Here is an 18,039-nt window from a genome sequence, read left to right as displayed (position 1 = left end):
AATAATATTCTTTAAAGAGAGAAAAGCACATCACAGCTTATTAACTTAATGGGGGTAAATATACCATTTACATTTTTTAGGGCAAACCACCAATCCTGAACCACAGAATTAAGATTTAAAACAGCCAACAAATTCAGTTTGTCTCTTCACCCATCTTTTTGCCTATCCACTTCTACCATTCATTCTGGTCAGATACAGTGTCATTACTTTAGTTTCTTGTTTTGCAATTGTCACATAGTTCCCTACAGAGTTCTGTTGGACCTTAGCTTGCTTCCAAACATGCTTTTCGTTTCCACATGCCACTGCTACACTGGCAGTAATGCCGCTTGCCTTATGCTTCCTTGCCAACATGTCTCATGATTAAGGCTACATTTTAGTTACAGGTATTTTTAGTAAAAGTCATGGGCAGTAAACAAAAATGCATGGCCTGTAACCTGTCCACGACTTCTAATATATACTCCTGACTAAATCTTGGGGGCGCTGCCTGGGGGGCAGAGGGCAGTATGTGAGCCACAGGCCGTGGCACATGGCCTGGGACCCCTGCTGGTGCTGGGGGGGTAGTTGACGGGGCCTGCACCAGCAGGCTCCCTACCTGGCTCTGCCCCTCCCCGGAAGTGGCAACATTCTCCTCGCTCAGCTCCTAGGTGGAGGCATGGCCAGGCAGCTCTGTGTGCTGCCTCTGCCCAAAGCGGTGGCTTCACAGGAGCCGCGGCCAGTGGGAGCTGTGGGGGTGGTGCCTGCAGGCAGAGGCAGCACGCAGAGCTGCGTGGCCATGCCTCTGCCTAAGAGCTGAGTGAGGGGGACGTCACCGCTTCTGGGAAGCCCCCCACGTAAGTGCCGCCCAGAGCTCACCTCACCCCATCCCATGCCCCAACCCCCTGCCCCCTCCAACACCCAAACTCTGCTGCTGCTGCTGGGGGAGGGGGGGGGGCACGTGGTGGCCCAAGACTGCCCCAGCAGCGGCTGGTGCGACTGGCGCAGAGGCTGCCTGAGTTGCCCCTGGGCCAGGCACTCCGGCCGCTGCAGAAGTCACGGAGGTTCTGTGACCTCTGTGAAAAAAACCCGCAGCCTTACTCGTGATTGAACCAAAGGGTTTCCATGCTTATCTAATCCTTATTGCTATTTAACATTCATATTGTGATACTGCTGTGCTAGACATTGTACAAACATATAGCAAATAACAGTCCCTGCCCCAAAGTGTTGACAGTCTAAAAGACATCTTGCTATCCCGGCTGAGATTGCCAGCAATTGTGATATTTTCTGAAATGTGGGCACTTGTCTACTAAGAATGAACTGAGGTCATAAACACTAAGTTGGTTGTTTAACTTTGAGAAAATGTGAAAACACATTGAAACATCCCTTTGGCTTATATTTAACTTGAATTCTAAACATAGTTGTTAGCCATTTTCATCTGTAAACTTTTTTAAAAGGGTAATTATAGCTGAAGCACCAGTGACAGTTATAGTTTAAGATTGCCCAGGGGGTTTCCATTATAACCTGTTTTCAGTCACTCTTAAAGTTCTGAAATCTTCATCTATTGGGCTGAAATTTTCCAGACCTGGTCCCTGCCAGGGTGTGTTGTTTGTTTTTTTAAAAAGAAAGATAGGATTAAAAAACCTGAAAGCTGTTTTGAATATGAAAAGTGTGTGTGTGTGTAAAATGTTTCCAGTTTTATACATATTATATAAAAAGTTGCAGTATATATATCTTGTGACTAATTTTAATAACTCTAGCACCTAAGCAGTTGAGTTAAAAGCTGAAATTTATCAGAGAGAAAGCCCTGCTTGAGGACAAGTGCCTTTGAATACAGTGGAAAAAATAATTATGATTTGATCACTTTATGTGCATTTCAAAATTACATTTAACAGGCACAATAGTTTATTGGTGTAAAAATGTGATATTTTTAACACTGATCCATGAGAAAGGTAGGCTGCACTGTGCATGCATGTATACATGGCTAATTTGGCTGTATATTTAAAATAAATAGATGCATCCAGTTAAAGTTTACACAGTATAGGCCTGATCAAAACTCATAGAAGTCAATGGAAAGACTCCCATTAACTTAAGTGGGCAGTGGATCAGGACATGTATGAACCAGTTGTCTATACCAATAGTTTAAAAACTTTTTTTCTGAGGACCCAGTTGGAGAAAATTGTTGATGCCTGCGACCCAACAGAGCTGGGGATGAGGGGCTCGGGGTGTGGGAAGGGCTCGGGGTTGGGTCAGAGGGTTGGGGTGCAGGGTGAGGGCTGTGTGGTGGGGCTGGGAATGAGGAGTTCAGGGTGTGGGAGGGGGTAGATTTTGCAGCCATGGGATTAGAGAATATGTGGAGCCCTATCCAACAGCATTCCTAGTATTTATCTCAGGCCTTGTCTAAATTAGAAAAATTGCACTGATGTAATGAAATTAATTTAAATTCTCTCTCATTACACTGGTGGAAACCCCTAATGTAAACACACTTAAATCAGTTTAAAATCTTAAATATATCAATTAAACTTAAGTTGTACTTGTGTAATAAAAATAAAGCCTTAGCCTTTTTCATTTTCAGTCTGCTTCTTTCCATGTTCCCTATTGGAGGACAACTTAATGGCTAGCAGTCAAATATTTTCCCAGTCACGTTGATAACTGAATCTTTAAATTTTAAGATCATAGACAGTGCTCCGGTTTGCACAGAATATTCTATTATATTTGAAATTAAAGAAAGATAATTTGATTTACTTTTTAATATGATCTTTTAAAAAAAATAGACTATGAGTAAATGCAGTGTAGTGATTATACATTGAGTGTCAGTAGAAAAAATAAAATGGATAGCCCAAATTTCAGTAGGCTCTTAGACTGGAAATAATTTTAAAAAGAAATATATGTTGAGTTATCTGATGCAGATTGCATTTTTTTTCTAAAAGAGATTAGCTACTATTTAATCCCAAATCAAGGGACAGAGAAAAAGGATGGTTTTGAAATTATGGAATTGGACTGAGATTCAGGAGATCTGGTTCTAGTTCTCAGCTCTGCCAAGGGCTTACTCTGGAACCTGTGACAAGTCACTGAGATTTTCAGAAGTGCCTGCACCCACAATCAGGGTCAGATTTTCAAGAGAGCTCATCTTTTAGGCATCAAAATAAGTAGTAATTTTTTCCAAATGAGCCCAGCATGTTGAGTGCTGAGCTGTTTTGAAACTCTGGACATAAGTGGAAGCTGTTGAATTCAGAGCACTTGTAAAAAATCTGGCTCCAGATATCAGGCCTGAGCACTTGAAAATCTACCTCTTAATCTCTCGGTGCCTCAGTTCTCCCATCTGTAAAACGGAGGTAATAGTTCCCTATATTGTGGGGTGTTTTGAGAGTAAATTCATTAATATTTGTAGGATGCTCCAATACTTGGTGATGAGGATGATATGAATTGAAATACCCAGTCTAAACCATTCATAAACATAGTGAGAACGTAATATTGTTTTAACAACTACAGGTACTGGGAAGCTGTTCACAAATGGGATGAAGCACTTCAGTTAACTCCAGAAGATGCTACACTTTATGAGATGAAATCACAGGTAACTCATGAAAATTCTTTGTCAATTTAGAAATCCAAAATTATATTGTAGTCTTAAACAGAATATGCCGAAAACCCTGCCACCACTTGTGTATGTAAAAGGAGAGTGCAACTGGACATGGGCCACTGAATTTAAGAAATACTGGTTGTTATAGGTTCAGAGATAGATCCCTCTCTCCTCTTTCAGCATAACAGGGAATCTTCTAGAGGTTAGAGTATTTTTACTCTTGCCAAGCGTGCCATGATAACATCTCTGTCCAGGTATGAATTTGGCCAGTGTCTAAATGTAAATTTTAAATTGAGACATTTAAAAATTATATTTATTATCATTACTCCAGGTAGGTAAAGATCTCCAAATCTGCCATTAATAATCCATATGATTTTATGAAGAATTAGTTTATTGCCACCTCTTTCCTCACCCCTCTCCTAAAAAACAAACAAACAGGGTATATGCTATGTGAAATACATATCCTATATTTTGGTGTCCACTTACTGCACAGACGAACTTTGGAGAAAAATGCATTTAGTCAAATACATTCATTGGTCTCAACCATCCTGGCTTTGTTTCAGGGCTGTTTTGGTGGGTTAAGGCTCCAGCAACCACCAACACTGCACTGAAACCTTGATATGTAATGTCCCTTTTCTGTCCAAGCGGCTAGTCAAATTTTGGGGCCATGGCAACTTCCCAGTTAGAAGTAGAAATTGATGGAGTCTGGTATTCTCTTTGATGCAATCTTGTTTATTTACAAGGAATGTACAAAGCCCCGCGTCTCCAAACACCATAGGGACTAAGAACAAAAGGAGCAGTTTCTTAGTTTATAGCTCGAGACCGCTTTAGCCAACAGACCCAAAGCTCTCTAGTTTTTCCCAACGTCACTCTGTGCTCACAGGCTACTTCTTGGCTTTCTTGTTTTGTTGCTTCTGCCTCTTGCTTTGTTGTTGTCTCTTCTTAGTTTCTGTGTGTTCAGTCACACACCTGCACCCGTACACACACCTAGTTGCAATACCAAGTGGCCTCCTGACCCAACCACACATGGTGCTGGTTTCTGGCAGACTGTATTAGTCCAAGTTTTAGGTGTGGCTCCTTCACTGTCTCATACAACTACCTTAAATAAAGGACGTATTCACACACCAGTTTGAACTAGGTTGTAAGGCATACCACAGTAGAACATACCTGTTGTGATGCCAAATATATCTAGTATTTCACTATTTCACAAAATGACTGCAGCCCAGCAGGTGAGGTGGAGGACCTGGAGAAACAATGTTAAATGTTTACAGAAACCAAACTCTAGTATTTGACTGATTCCCTAGTTTGGCACCAGCAGTATGTTCTCCTCTCTCCACTTAGGCTTTCTCCCTGGCCTTTTAAAAAGATACATATTCCTACTTTCCAATGGTGTGCAGAGAAGAAGGCAATTAACATTCACAGTGGCCTGTGTGCGCCTGGGGTATATTTCCGAGGGAGACATTCTGCTTTCTCTCAGACCAGTTGTATTAGTACTTTGGGTGCATACTTGCTCTTAGCAGAGGCCTTAGTAAAATTTAGGCACCAGTAACCAAAGGTGAATAGTTCTGGTATTATGTTGGAATTGCTGTATTTGTTGACTCTTACTGCCCATTCAGATTTCCAGGAGAAGGTATTTCCCTATTGTTTGGGAGTATATGATGACCAAAAGCCACCTCTCCCCCACTCCCATCTCTATGAATCCTCAAATGCAATTTTAGAAATTAAGCATATATAGATCATGTTTTGTCACAGTGCCCTATTGGGATAAGAACCAAAGGGCCGGTGATTGGAGAGGGGAGGGCACCAGCGGGTGGAATGAGATGAAGACAGGAGAGAGAACACTGAATGTAAAAGAGGAAGAAAGTCCACATCAGAAAAGAGAGAGGATTAAAGAGTAAGAGAATGAACAGTTAAAAGGGGAAAAATACTCTGAAGGAAAATGTGGCTATTGAAAAATATGGAAGAAAAAAAACCAACAGGTTAGTGGACAGAAAAGAAAAAGGACAAAAAAACCCATGGTGCTATAGTAAATTATTTGTTGTTTATTTTAGTGCTATAGTAAATTATTTGTTGTTTATTTTATGGAAAATATACTTTATTCACTGTTTGAATCTATAATGTTATAAAAAAAAGTAAATAAAGGCAAAACTAAAGAAAAACAAAAACCTGAACATTTTCCCAGCATTTGAATGGGGATGTGATGATGATCCCTCTCACCCTATTTGGATGTTGTCATGTTTTGTTTTTCCTGGGCTGGAGAATGTTCAACTCCTCAAAAATGTGGAAGTTTATTAATAATCAAATGTACAGAGGCCAGTTGTAGTGAAATAACACCAAGATGGCATCCCATTGTGCATAGATACTGAAGGCTTAGTCCTCCTTTAGTTGTGGATTTATGTTCTTTAGTAGTTTTAAGACACATCCTTTACAGCTTTTGTAATTTTTCTTCATGAATTCCCGTGGGTAACATATCAAATATACTGAATTATTTGGCTCACATCTCTATGCACATTACATGTTACATTAGAAAGGCTCTATTGAAACAAAGGAGTAGGCCCCTAGATTAATTAGAAATGGTCCTTTTATTTCAGGGGAGTAGACATAAGGATCCATTAATAGTTTCCTTTTGAAACCACTGAATGTTTCTAATGAAACACACTCATAATTTGTTTTACATTAATGGATCAAAGAAGTGGACATTCATTTTTCCTTTCACATCAGCCTACAGTTCATAGTCAATTATTTTCCTCTTGATTTTATACAACAAATTGCCTCTCTGAAATGCCACTTAACTCTTTGCATTATTCAAAGCCTGTAGGAAGCAAGAAGGGCCACCTACCATACCATCAGATATACTTAGCGCCAGGTTTACAAAGGTATATATGCACCTAAAAATACAGATAGGCACCTATGGGGATTTATAAAAGCACCTAAGTGAGTGAGAGTCCTAACTCCAATTGACTTTAATAGGAGTTAGGTGTCCAACTGGTTTAGGTGCTTTTGTAAATGCCACTAAGTGCCTGTCTGCATTTTTAGGCACCTAAATACCTTTGAAAATGTGCCCCTTAGTTCTTCAAGTAAAGCAAATGGCTTAAGATATGAAAACTGCTTAGGTTTTTGTTAGGGACATGAATGCAGGCTGAGCAATTTCTTGAATAAAAGAGATCAAGAAGTGGGATCCCCTCTGTGTCTGGCCGTGGCATATCAGCCTCTGGCTTTTAGATGTTTTATAGGTTTGAAGCTCTGCCCCCTCTCATTGCTGGAAAAGAGAAGGCATTTTATGTCTTCTCCTCACTCCCAGAACTTCCTGGGTGCTGAAGAGAAGCACTTCACCTCAACTCTATGGATTTCCCTACTCTCTGTGTTTTAGGTAGGGTTACCATACTTCTGGGTTTTCCCGGACATTGCCTCTTTTTTGAGCCTCTGTCCAGGTGGATTTTTCAAATAGGGAAATGTCCCAATTTTTGCAGAGCAGACACCGCAGCTCAGAAAGAGCCTCCATTGATCTGCTTCCTGATTGGGCCTTGCCCTACATCTGAAGCTGATTGGTCCATTTCTCTGCAGCCAGAGCTGCCGGATCTCTCCCACCCAGGCCCTGGCTCCCGGCCCTGGGGAGGGGGTCCTACAGGGATTCGCTGACTGATGGCTGTCGCTGCCTCGAGACTGTGACAGAGAGCAACACTGTCCCCCACCTCCAGTGAGCACCCCTGCTGCAGGTACCCCTGCTGCTCCCCCCAATGTCCTCTTTTTGAGAACCTGAAATAAGGTAACCCTAGTTAGGTCCTCCTCCTCCTCCTCTCTGTGCTGCTGCTCTCAGCTTTTCCAAGTAATGGCAGCAGCAGGAAACTAAATGATTTGTGACATTTTCATTGCTATTAAAAAGTTCTAAATAGCTTCAGAGAAAATAACCAAAGTCTGGTTACTTTAATCTGCTGCTTCTTGGAGTAGTCTGTCTGTCTGAGGATATGGCTACACTACAGATGCTACAGCGTCACAGCTGCAGCTACGCCAGTGTAGCACTTTAGTGTAGACACTTACTATACTGATAGAAGGATTTTCTGTTGCTGTGGTAAATGTACCCCCTAAAGAGGTCGTGGCTAGGTCGATGGAAGAATTCTTCTGTCGACCTAACTGCGTCTCCAGTGGAAGACAACATTGCACAGGATGTGATTTTTTTCACAGCCTTGAGCAAAGTAGCTTGGTAAACCTAAGTTTTAGGTGTATACCAGACCGAAAGAATTATAAAGACAATACTGCATCAGTTTATACTGTGTACAATTTGTGAGGTTATTGTAGCAAAGTGAAGACTCACTGGCGCAGCGCCTCCTGCTGGTCGTCTTGGGAATTAGCTCATCCAGTACTCAGAGCGTCCTCTGCTGGCCAATGTCTCGCTTGCCTCAACCCCCCCCCCCCCCATGTCCCTCCCAGTCCCGGGGCCCCTTACTTTGAGGTTCTGCCCCAGAAGTACCCCACCACACTCTGGGTCTCCCCTCCCAGGGGAACCCCCAACCCTCTCACCCACTTTGCCTCAGTGGCTACTGCCAGTCACCATCTAGCCCCCATTCACTGGGGCAGATTGCAGTCTGTCATGGCCACTCATCATTGGCAAGGAGGTTGAACCAGCTGCCTCTGCCTATCTCTGGGCTGCTGCCTCTGCAACCCCAGTACCTGTTTTGGCCTTTTAGCCAGGCCCACGGCCTGGGGATTTACCAGGCTGGTGCACCCCTTGCCTTTCCCTAGCCCCGTTCCATTCCCTGTACCCTGAGCTCCCAGGCAGCCAGGTCCTTCTCTCTCCAGAGCAAGAGAGAGACTGCCTCAGCCCCTGGTTCACAGCCCTTTTATAGGGCCAGCTGTGGCCTGATTGGGGCGTGGTCCTAGCTGTGGCTGCTTCCCCAATGTGGCCGCTTTTCTCTCTCTTTTCTGTCTCAAGTGCTTGGGCGAGTCGCACGTAAAGGAGAACTCAGAAGGAGTGGGATATCCATCTCCAAGCTTTCCTATTGGAGTCAGCCCTTCGCCTGGCATCTGAGCCTTCCCACCAAGAATCAGCGAGCACCTTGACATCAGTGCGTAGTGCACCCCCAGCACCGGGCTCCACCCACTACCGCTCCACATCTCTGGTGCCTAAGAAGAAGGCACAGGTCCCCAGCACCAGGCAAAAAGGCCCAAGGGTCCTCAGGCAAGGGAATCTAGTTCGGCACACCCGGCCACTCCAGAGTCCGCGGACCCCAGTTTGAGAAACACTGCTCTAGGAATTATTTTGGGGAAATTCTGTGGCCTGTGTATAAAGAGTTTAGACTAGTGAACACAGAGGTCCCTTCAGGCCTTAGAATTTATTAATCTATGTTTATTACTCAGTTAATGATGTAATTGTGCAGGCCCATCAGCAGGGCTTTTTTTCTATACTAATCTTTATATATTTTATACCACACTCATCACAGTAGTATCTGAGCACCTTTCAGTGGTGCATTAAGGAATGTGACTATACATCTGTCATATGTTGTTTGTTCTCTCATCTCCACAGAAGGGGAAGCATGTCCAGCAGAGTGTCTTGTTTTGGTAGTATCTCTCTCTTGTTTTTTTAAAATATAAATGTACTTGCTTCTATTTTTTTATATTAGAAGAAGGGTACGGTCAAAGAAATGCATTTTACCCTTGGAGCAGAAAGCAGTATGGTTTGTAACAGTCCTTAGTTTCTGGGGAAGTTCATTCCATAGTCTCAGCACAACCCTGAACAAAGTTCTATCTCCTTCAAAGACTTTATGCTTATTGTTGAGAGTTCCCTTGTTCCAGAGGAATGCAGTTGTCAACCACCAGCTTTGTCTTAGAGCTTTAGATGATCTTTTAGCTACCCTGGGCTCAGGCCATGGAGCATCTTGAAGCTAAGGACCAAGAACTTGAAGTTCATTCTAGATTTATGGTAAGCCAGTGTAGAAAGTGGAGGACAGGTTTGATGTGTTCCCAGTGGCCTGTGTTACTGAGGAGATATGCTGTGGCATTCTGTGGTAGTTGGGATTTCCTAAGTGCAAAAAAGCTTCATGCCCAGTTATATTATATGGCTATAGTCCAGCCGAGAGGTAACAAAAGCATGAGTAACTGAGGCCAGGTCTTCGTCTGGCAGGATGTTTCCTAGTCAAGCAGATATGGTAGAAGGCATTACTTGCGGATGCTGCTGTGTGAGGAAAGCTCAGCGGCAGTGAGGAATCCCAGATTACTCCTAGACTATAGACTGAATTGACCAGTTGTGAATCTTTATCCAGCGGAGACAGCACTGTGGAGGCAAGCTCTTCAAAATACTTTCTTCTGCCCACCAGCATTACCTCTGCCTTGCTCAGGTTCAATTTTAGCCAGCTGTTCTTCATCCAAGAGCTGGTCTCATTCAAACACTGGACCATCTTGATAGTACTGGTGTGTCATATGTGGTGATGATGGATAGAGCTGTGTGTCATCTGCATGTTGCTGGGACTTAAGTCTGTGTTGTCTGACAAAGGCATCCATCTGCATGGAATACTTACAGAGCTGGAATCATAGTTTGTATTTAAAAAGATACTGGCAAGATTAATATATGTGTTTGTAAAGTGTCCTTGCCTATCTTTTTAATACCACTGGAGAAGATTGAAAATTGAAAGAATTTTTTTAAATAACATTTAGTTTTCACCATTTATTTTGTATCCTTCCTGCTTTTCACATTTACTTGGACAATTGTAACACAATTGTTCAATTTCATTGTGGTGCTCCTAGTTAGGTTTACTTTCTGATCCTCTTGCAATGCATACTACTGTTGTGATCACATTCAGAACACTGCAGGAGAATGTTCAAATACAAAAATATTTTTAAAAATTGTAAAGAAATAATTTATCTGTGCAGTTTTCTAAAACCTTTTTAAAAAACAAACCTAAATGTTGGGCCTTAACTAAGTTGGCAGCATTCTTCTAATGCAAGCAAATGGCTAGTACAGATGTCATTTACGGTATGACTTGTGTTAACTAACTTCCAGTAAGCATAACTTTGTGTAATTTGATGCCCTTTCTGCTTTTAAAGGCACTAATCTGAGCAGTGAAAATCTTGTTTATGCCAAAATTGGAACGTGTAATTCATTCCAAAAATATTACTGTTAATATTTAAACAGTATTTTCATACACTTGGGTAATTTGTTCCAACCCATCATACCAACAGAAATAATAAAGCTGTTATGCAGCTAAATCAGACAATTAATTTTTTAACTGCAGATTTAGAGGAACAATAATGCATTCACTGAGCAAAGGATCAATTTGTCAGAAAAATTGTTGAAGTTTTGGGAAAACATCTGCCTATCTCATTGTACAAGTAACACACTACAGAATGTCAAGTATCAGAGGGGTAGCCGTGTTAGTCTGGATCTGTAAAAGCAAAAAAGAATCCTGTGGCACCTTATAGACTAACAGACGTTTTGCAGCATGAGCTTTCGTGGGTGAATACCCACTTCTTCGGATGCAAGAAGAAGTGGGTATTCACCCACGAAAGCTCATGCTGCAAAACGTCTGTTAGTCTATAAGGTGCCACAGGATTCTTTTTTGCTTTTACACTACAGAATGTGTATCCTATTTAGAATTTCTTGAGATTAGATACAAGGATTCTTTAGAATCACTTGCAAATCTTTTCTTTTCAGGCATGAAGAATAATAGCTGTTAGGTATGTTCTCAGGATTAACACAGAAAGAAACCACTTACGTAAATCTTTGCATATCTGTAGTCCTCGTAATTAGTTAGGTTTGTTAAGAAAATTTTATGCTAATATGTAGCAGCTTCCCAATTTACGTAGTCAGCAGCAAAGTAATGTATTGTAAGTGTACAGATTTCTTTGTTGTTTAATAAACAGTTTAAATAAATATGCTGTCTAAAGACAGTAGGAATCCATAAATATTTACAGAAAGTAACTGAACAGTCATCTATCCATATTTTCATTAACATATGTTTTATTTTACTGGACAAATATATTTTAAGACTTTTTGAAGAGACAAAATGAGGTTTAAATGCCCTAATTGTCAGTGAAGGGCATACAGTATGTGCTTAGAGAAACCCATCTGGGATGTGTGTAATTGCTTAACTAGGGCTTGATTCAAAGCCCACATAAGTCACTGAGAATCTTTGCATTGCTCTCAGTTACTCATTGGCCCATACAGAATCACATACAGATAGGACATAGAAAATTTTGTAAGTAAACATATGATGCCCTACTTTGAAATTACAATGCAAAATGTACAAGGAAAGGTTTAATTTTACAGATTTGAGAGAGCTTGCACCATTGTTTCTGTGCCATCTTTTAATCACTCACATGGCCCACTGGGAAAAAGTTCCAAGTGGTGTGGAGAAATCTATGCAAACAACCTTGTTCCAAGGTTTTGCAATAATTTTTTTTAAGGACCCCTTATATATTAAGTTCATTTTAAATATATTTACCTATCATTGAACTAGGGCCCAATGGAATAATAATAATATTTAGATAGTACTTTATACGTTCAAAGTGTAGTACAAGGATCTTCATGTATTATGTAATTTAAAGTTTAGTGATAGTACAACGACGTAGGCACTGGTTGGGTTGTTTTATTGCTGCTTTGAATTAGAAATTAGAAAGAACAGACATGGAACAATTATTTCATGCATTTAGACCCTGATTTTCAGTTAGCGCTGCAGGGGAAGATACTTGTACCTGATAAAGAATCCCTTGCCATCAGTGCAGTTCCATGCAGACAGAGCACTCTACCTGCCCTTAGCTCATTGCTCCTTTTAAAAGGTAGAAGATTCGAAGTTAGTAAAAGGATATTTTTTTTTCATACAAAACACATTTAATCTTTGGAACTCATTGCCATAGGAAGTCATTAAGGCCAAAAATTTAATAAGATTCAGAAAGGGATTATACATTTATTTGGATAAATGGATAACAAGAATATATGGAGTTAGGAAGGGATATTAAACTTTATGCTTCAGAGTTTAAATCAGCCTCTTTTGAGCATTTAGATGAGATCTAATGTGGGGTGTGGTGGGCAGATATCCCACAGCTGCCTATTGTGGAATTCTTTCTCTGACAGCATGTGGAACTGGCCATTGTTAGAGCCAGGATACTGGTTTACATGAACTCTTTGAGATCTAGTATGTCAATTACTATATTCCTTTTGGAGTCTTAGTGGGTATTATTAATGTATATATGATATTGACTCTGTGTTCCGCATTCTAAATGCTCTCATAATAGGTGGTTTTCAATTTTTTATAAATCTGTGTATTAATGAAATGTTATAATGGTCTAATAACACCTTAAACATTACACCTAGTGAAGGAAACAGAATAAATACAAATTTTTATCTATAAGTATTTATTTTGACCTGTAAAGGCCATATTAAAGTAGAAAAATATAGACGTCAAAGACATTTTTAAAGATCACTTTTAAAACTGGAACATAATGGTAAAGGTTTAGCATCGAAAGAATTTAGGTTAATTGCAGAAAACTAGATGACAGAAGTAGCAGATAGGTCAAAGCCTTGTGGGACAATAATTAGCTATTACAATGCGAGTCTGCTAAAAACTGCTGAGTACAATTATGAAGAATTTTATTCATCAGCACTTTGAAACCGACTTTATGGAACAAGGAATCAGATCAATTTCACTAGACTTGGCATGTGCCCACATGCACTAAAGTGATCCAATCATAACAATACACAGAGCTCATCTAAAGCAGAGGTTTTATTCAGTCAAAGTCACGAGAATGTAAGGCTTAAGTAATTCCCAAGTAATGTGAGTAAGAAGTAACCAGTCATAATACTTCTTAGATTTGATTGTACAGCCAACCTCTTGATGAATATTACGTGTTTTAATTAATTTTTATCATAGTTTTGTAATTCCAATCATTTGCCATACTTAAAACTTCTTTTAAATTAGAACCATTAAACTTCAGTGCACCTTAGTTCTATGAATCTTCATTAATTTAATGCATGAAATGGTACAAAGTCCATTGTACTTCTGAGGAGCCATCTACTGGATCAAAAGAGATCATGTAATTCTCTACAGTATTTAAAATGACAAGACAGAAATGTTTGTTTAGACAAGGGGTCCTCAGACACTGAAATTTCTACTCCATTTTATAGAACTTTACTTTTAAACCTTTAAAATTTTATTTAATTATTTAAATAGATTTAAGAACTTGTACTAATGAAGTGTTTTAATTATAACTGGGAAATGAATCAAACCTGCAGTCAGATTACAAAATCAGTATGATGAAAGCTTGACTGACTAGGAAAGGCAGATTTCTTCTACCTTCCAAAGGAAATTTGAGAGAGAGGTAGGAACCAGCATGTAAAATGAATTTTTCAGGAAAAGCGTGTCAGAAAAGAGCTAGAAACTTGGATATCTATGGTAGAAAATCCTTAGAGAAAACTATATGAGTTAGTGTAGGCAATTTGAATCATACTTGGGAATTTTTCAGACATTTTGCCTTGAGCACAGAATGGTAGCATGGAGGATTTAAAAATAAGTCTGTGATTAGTAAGAAAGTTCTCATTATTGGTAGGGTCTGTTGGATCAGTAGAGAAGTGTGATGCAGAGTGGCATTCATTGTGGGATGAGGTGGAACACAGAGAAATTTGGATATTTGTGTGACTTTACTGGGGGATATTTGGAAGCTTAGATGTATATCCTTGCCGAAAAACTAACTGGACCTAACTGTTAGAGATTAAAGACTAAATTCATAAAAAATCCTCTAATGAGGGTTTTAGAGGTAGCTTTTAATGGCATATACACCTCTACCCCGATATAACGCTGTCCTCGGGAGCCAAAAAATCTTACCTCATTATAGGTGAAACTGCGTTATATCGAACTTGCTTTGATCTGCTGGAGTGCGCAGCGCCACCCCCCCGCCCCCACCACTGCTTTACTTTGTTATATCTGAATTCATGTTATATCGGGTTGTGTTATATTGGGGTAGAGGTGTACTCCCTTTGTAAAGCATCATGGACATTTGTCTGTAGAAATACAGATCTGTGAAAATACTATGCGGAAATGTCACGGGAGGCCTCTACTCACCGCTAGGGAAGCCTCCTCCCGGCTGCTGCAGGGATTAGCTCTTTCAGGCTGACTCCCTCTTCTTGTGGTTCCTTGGCCAATTATTTCATTCTGTCACTCTGCAGCCCCCTCTTACTCCTCAGGAGCTGCAGCACCTCATCTTCATGGCTTAGCCCTCCAGCCAAGTCACAAGAGTCCTCCCCTTGCAGCATATTATCACAGTCTTCCACACTGTTCCAGGCAGTCCTTAACTCCATTGCCCTGGCTGGGCCATTCCCTCAGTGTCTAGACCAAACGGACTTGGATGGGCTTCAAGTTCACTGCACAGACTGCGCCACCCACTCAGTGATAGGGGAACCCAAGTCCACCCTCTACTCTGGGTTCCAGTCCAGATCCCTATCTCCAGCAGCAAAGGTCTGAGCAACCACTAACCTTCCTGCCACTCCCCTGGACTACTTCCTACCTTGCCTATATCCCATGGTTGCATTCTCCACCCTTCTAGCCAAACCCCTTTCTTCTGTGTCTGCTAGACAAAGCCTTCCTTTTGGGTCTAAATCTCTTCTCTCATTCTGGGGTGAGTGACTGTAGGCCTTTTCCCTGTAACCCTCTTTCTGCTACCAAGTCCCTGATCTTATAGAAGCCCACTGTTCCTGCACAAGTGAGCTTCCCTTAATTAGGGCTCTCTTGTCCACCTAAATATCCCCCTTTCAGCCTAATAGGTTAATTGGCCCATCTGGCCTATGTTAACCCCTTCAGAGTGAGTGTGGGGAGCACATCCTTATACAGGAAGAGACCTCAGTATTGATGCAAAATGATATTAATAAAAGTACACCTCTACCTCGATATAAAAGTACACCTCTACCTCGATGTAAAAAAATCTTACTGCGTTATAAGTGAAACCGCGTTATATCGAACTTGCTTTGATCCACCGGAGTGCGCAGCCCTGCCTCCCCCGGAGCACTGCTTTACCGTGTATATCCGAATTCATGTTATATCGGGTCGCATTATATCGCGGTAGAGGTGTATTATAATTGAATATATTTTAAGTCATTACAAACTTGTTTGCACCTTTACTAAACCTTAAGATACAGCTACAAGAATGTCATAGTCAGGATGCTTGGAAATATAACAATACATATATTGATCTAATTATGTTAAAGTTAATCCAAGAAATTTCAGGTTTCTGCTTCTATCTCCCAAGGACAAATAAGCCTCAAGAAGACAGACCACATAAAACATTAATGTTTTAAGTAGAGGCCTAATCGTAAAAAGGAATGTAGGGTATATTATCAGAGCAATACATCTAAGTAAAGTTGGCTCTACCAACCCCTACCTTCTTGCAAGCAAACCTGCTTGTGTTCTTAAAAATTTAAGAGAAAAACATATGTGTAGTAGGAGAAGTTTTAAACTTTTGTTTATTTCTTAAATGTTGGCATGACAAACACCTTTTGCAAAGTGCATACTTGCAAATATGTCGGCTAAATATGCTGGCTAATGTCATTGCTATATAAATGGTAAAATGCTTTATATGCCAACATGGAATCTAGTCACGTTGCTTGACTAATGTAAGAAGCCATTTAAGTATAGAATATTTATATTCATGGAGAATTAGCTAATTACTGGCAGTGCACAAGCAAACCATCAACCAACTCTGGAAGACAAGAATCATATCTCCAAAGTCAATAACTTTTAATTATATTTAAGCTAAAGAGTTTTCAAGTTATTTAATTTAAAAAATCTTTTGATAACTAAAAACTTTTGTATAAAGAACAGAAGTGTTCAGAATTTTTGAAAACAGAATTTCATTTCCTGACAGACTCTAATAAAATCGAGAGACTATCTCATAAACTGGACTAAATAAAAAGAGTTAAAACTAACTTGAAAATTTATCTGAATCTTTCCTACCACAAGAAGAGCAAAGGCAACTAATGAAATATTTCATATGCATTAAACAGACTGCTTATTCAGAAGCTGAAAGTGTCACCTAACTCAACCCCAAGGGCATGAAGCCAATGAAAGGGTGACAGCCGCCAGCTTTGAATCTAAACAGCCCTCAGAGGGGTGCATTTTCCTATCATTTCATGAAAATAGAAAGAAGGATATAAAAACTCTGAAGTGAGCAGACTTCACACATCCTTGGCTGCCCTGCTCAAACACAGTACAGCGCTCAAACACAGTGCAGCACTCCATAAGCAAGCTGCAACAGACAAATAAGAAAAACTGAGAAGACTCAAGAAGAAACTAACCTAAGGAAAACCTCCCCAAGACTTCTGCATGGATTGGTGAGAGGGAGCTAACTAAAACGCCACCAAAGGATTAGAATTAAAACTCTTGTAATGATTTTGTTGGAATATTGAAATACTGTAACTTAAAAGACTAACAATTTGCCCCGTTAATCACCATGTGGATAGGCCATGTATTCCTGGAGAGGAGACAGGGCTAAATAATGCTAAATAGAGAAATAGTGGGATATAATTGGATTTAGGATTCTTAATATTCATAATTAGCCTGTTTTAACACAGCTGCTTCTAAGTAACTAATTTAAATATCTTTGATTTCATAGGATTTAGTTAAGATTCTTATTTTGCCCAGCTATGAATTGATTAGGTTATTATTAATAACTAGATAGGCTTCACTGCTCCTTAAATTATCTTGGACATACATAAACGGTTTTAATTATCTAATAATTAGATAATTAGGGGGAGGGATAGCTCAGTGGTTTGAGCATTGGCCTGCTAAACCCAAGGTTGTGAGTTCAATCCTTGAGGAGGCCACTTAGGGATCTGGCAAAAATTGGTCCTGCTAGTGAAGGCAGGGGGCTGGACTCGATGACCTTTCGAGGTCCCTTCCAGTTCTAGGAGATTGGTATATCTCCAATTATTACCTTTTACCTATAAGGTGCTAAAACTGAATTCACAATAATTTTGTGAAATAATATACTTTTGTTTACTAAGATAAAAGCAGCCCCCAGAAGCGGTTCACTCTCAAGGGTATAATCTCTGTTAATAGGTCTCCACAGAGAGGCATACAGAAGAGATTGTAATGGAAGTAACCAGTTTATCATTTGTGTTTGATCATTTGTTCTGTTTTGTTTAACGTTTTCCTTTCTTTAATGATAAAATAGCCATGGTTAATAATTTTCATCATTTTTGCTTGGTCTTGATCATGGTGTCCCCTAAGGTATGTGCAACAACACCTATATCTAACTTCTCACATTCTGAATACTGCGTGCAGATGTGGTCACCCCATCGCAAAAAAGATGTATGGGAATTGGAAAAGGTTCAGAAAAAGGCAACAAAAATTAATAGGGGTATGGAACAACTGCCATATGAGGAGAGATTAATAGGATTGGGACTTTTCAGCTTGGAAAAGAAATGACTAAGAGGGAATATGATAGAAGTCTCTAAAATCATGACTGATGTGGAGAAAATAAATAAGGAAGTGTTATTTACTCCTTCT

The 18,039-nt window shown here is 40.1% G+C and overlaps 1 protein-coding gene across 4 annotated transcripts in view; it reads left to right on the top strand.

Annotated features, from left to right (window-relative positions):
* The window catches only part of TTC33 (tetratricopeptide repeat domain 33), a 97,449-nt gene that overhangs the window by 49,721 nt on the left and 29,689 nt on the right, over positions 1-18,039 (top strand). For all 4 annotated transcript variants that reach the window (XM_039545707.1, XM_039545709.1, XM_039545711.1 and 1 more), the window contains one exon: positions 3,466-3,547. In XM_039545707.1, coding sequence (XP_039401641.1) covers positions 3,466-3,547 — 82 coding nt within the window. The remainder of the gene's footprint in view (positions 1-3,465; positions 3,548-18,039) is intronic.

Source organism: Mauremys reevesii, linkage group 6 (genome assembly GCF_016161935.1).
Source record: "Mauremys reevesii isolate NIE-2019 linkage group 6, ASM1616193v1, whole genome shotgun sequence".
Lineage (NCBI taxonomy): Eukaryota > Metazoa > Chordata > Testudines > Geoemydidae > Mauremys > Mauremys reevesii.
The sequence above is the reverse complement of the archived record's forward strand: the minus strand, read 5'-3'. Positions and strand labels throughout refer to the sequence as shown.